We start from the raw sequence: 1,843 nt of genomic DNA on the forward strand, positions 1-1,843 counted from the left end.
TTCTTCCTTATATCTAATCTAAACTTCCCCTGTTTAAGTTTAAACCCGTTACCCCTTGTCCTACCACTACAGTCCCTAATGAAGAGTCCCTCCCCAGCATCCTTGTAGGCCCCCTTCAGATACTGGAAGGCTGCTATGACGTCTCCACTCAGCCTTCTCTTCTCCAGGCTGAACAGCCCCAACTTTCTCATCCTGTCTTCATATGGGAAGTGCTCCAGTCCTCTTATCATCCTCGTGGCCCTCCTCTGGACTTGCTCCAGCAGCTCCATGTCCTTTTTATGTTGAGGACACCAGAACTGGACACAATACTCCAAGTGAGGTTTCACGAGAGCAGAGTAGAGGGGCAGGATCACCTCCTTTGACCTGCTGGTCACGCTTCTTTTGATGCAGCCCAGGATACGGGTGGTTTCTGGGCTCAAGCGCACACTGCTGGCTCATGTTGAGTTTCTCATCAACCACCACCCCCAAGTCCTTCTCCACAGGGCTGCTTTGAATCTCTTCTCTGCCCAGCCTGTAGCTGTGCCTGGGGTTGTGCCGATCCAGTTTAGCTTTCTTCCTGCTTCTCCTCCGTTATACACAAAGCAGAGAATTCTGAAGTACAGAGATCCTAAGTGAAGCCTCCAAATTATACCTCACCTGCTCACACCGAATATCTAACGTGTTATCATCACACACTAAATGAAAGGCAAAACAAGACTTGCAACAGGAATGTTTTCCCCACATCGAATAATTGCCGAATTCCACAATAGCACAGCAAGCAGATGACACCATTGCACATGAAACAGAACACTTTTCTGGCATATTTTTGTAGTTTCGAATGCAATCTGAAATTTTACTTTTTCTCAATTAAATCTCCTCAGGCAGTTTGGCATAATTTTTGTAAAAAATACACCAAAACTGCATTATAAACTCAGAATCAACTACCATTCTGTTCCCAGTATGATTCCATTGTTTAAGCTTCAAAGTGCATTAACAGCTACCACCAGTTCGAGTGAGTGATTACAAGCAACAATTTCACACTTATACTGGACATCAGAGCAAATAATTCACAGAAACTGTAAGCACTGCATTTTAGTGTATTCTAGCTAGCACTGCTTTTATGGCTGTCTTTCACCACTTCCATTTCACTGTAATTTAAACACATGCATGAATAAAATATTTTAAACAAATACCTTTCAAAATATCACTAACCTTCCATGAGCATGGAAATCTAGGTGCAAGAACTGATCTTCATGTGATACTGCTCTTTTGGCACGCTGGTGTTTTTGGTGTAACAAATCCACATCGTAAGACAATCCTTCATAATGTCTAATGTACTTATTTAGGGGATTTCCATACTGGCCTGAAAAGAGAAAAAAAGTAAGGTTTAGCATGCCTGAGAAGTTTTTAAGGTTACAATCACATCACCAGGTATAGCAGACCTGTGGTGTAAAACAGTGGGTGACTAAGACCCAACTTCCCTATTATACACATTTTAGCTTTCCTTTTCTCTTCCTTGTACACTTGAAATTTATTCTACCCTGGTCCCACAGACTAAATGCGCACTTGCAGTTAGAGTGTGTTACTTGGGCCTTGGAAGGCAACTTCTACTAATTTCAATCAAAACTAGTTCATTTACTCCAAAATTAATTCACAGTGCAAACCACATCACTGTAGACAGAAATGCTTGAGAGAGGTTTCAGAAATGCACCTGTGACACACACGAGAAGTGCAAGAGCTGAACATCTTTCTTCTAGCTCCCTAAAAGAATTGCACTTTCAGCTTCACTCTGCACTCATGACACCAAAGTATCTGCTCAGAATGTTTATGTTCCACATGCCAAATATCCAGAAAAAATAAGAGC

At 42.1% G+C, this 1,843-nt stretch overlaps 1 protein-coding gene across 1 annotated transcript in view; it reads right to left on the minus strand.

The window, feature by feature from the left end:
- Window positions 1-1,342, minus strand: part of ADAM10 (ADAM metallopeptidase domain 10) — a gene marked incomplete at its 5' end in the record, with an annotated part of 38,962 nt that extends 37,620 nt beyond the window's left edge. The window contains one exon of the mRNA XM_010024253.1: window positions 1,192-1,342. Within this exon, the coding sequence (XP_010022555.1) occupies window positions 1,192-1,342 (151 nt within the window). The remainder of the gene's footprint in view (window positions 1-1,191) is intronic.
- Window positions 1,343-1,843: the final 501 nt, after the last annotated feature.

This window comes from Nestor notabilis, unplaced genomic scaffold (assembly GCF_000696875.1).
Source record: "Nestor notabilis isolate BGI_N333 unplaced genomic scaffold, ASM69687v1 scaffold26981, whole genome shotgun sequence".
NCBI lineage: Eukaryota > Metazoa > Chordata > Aves > Psittaciformes > Psittacidae > Nestor > Nestor notabilis.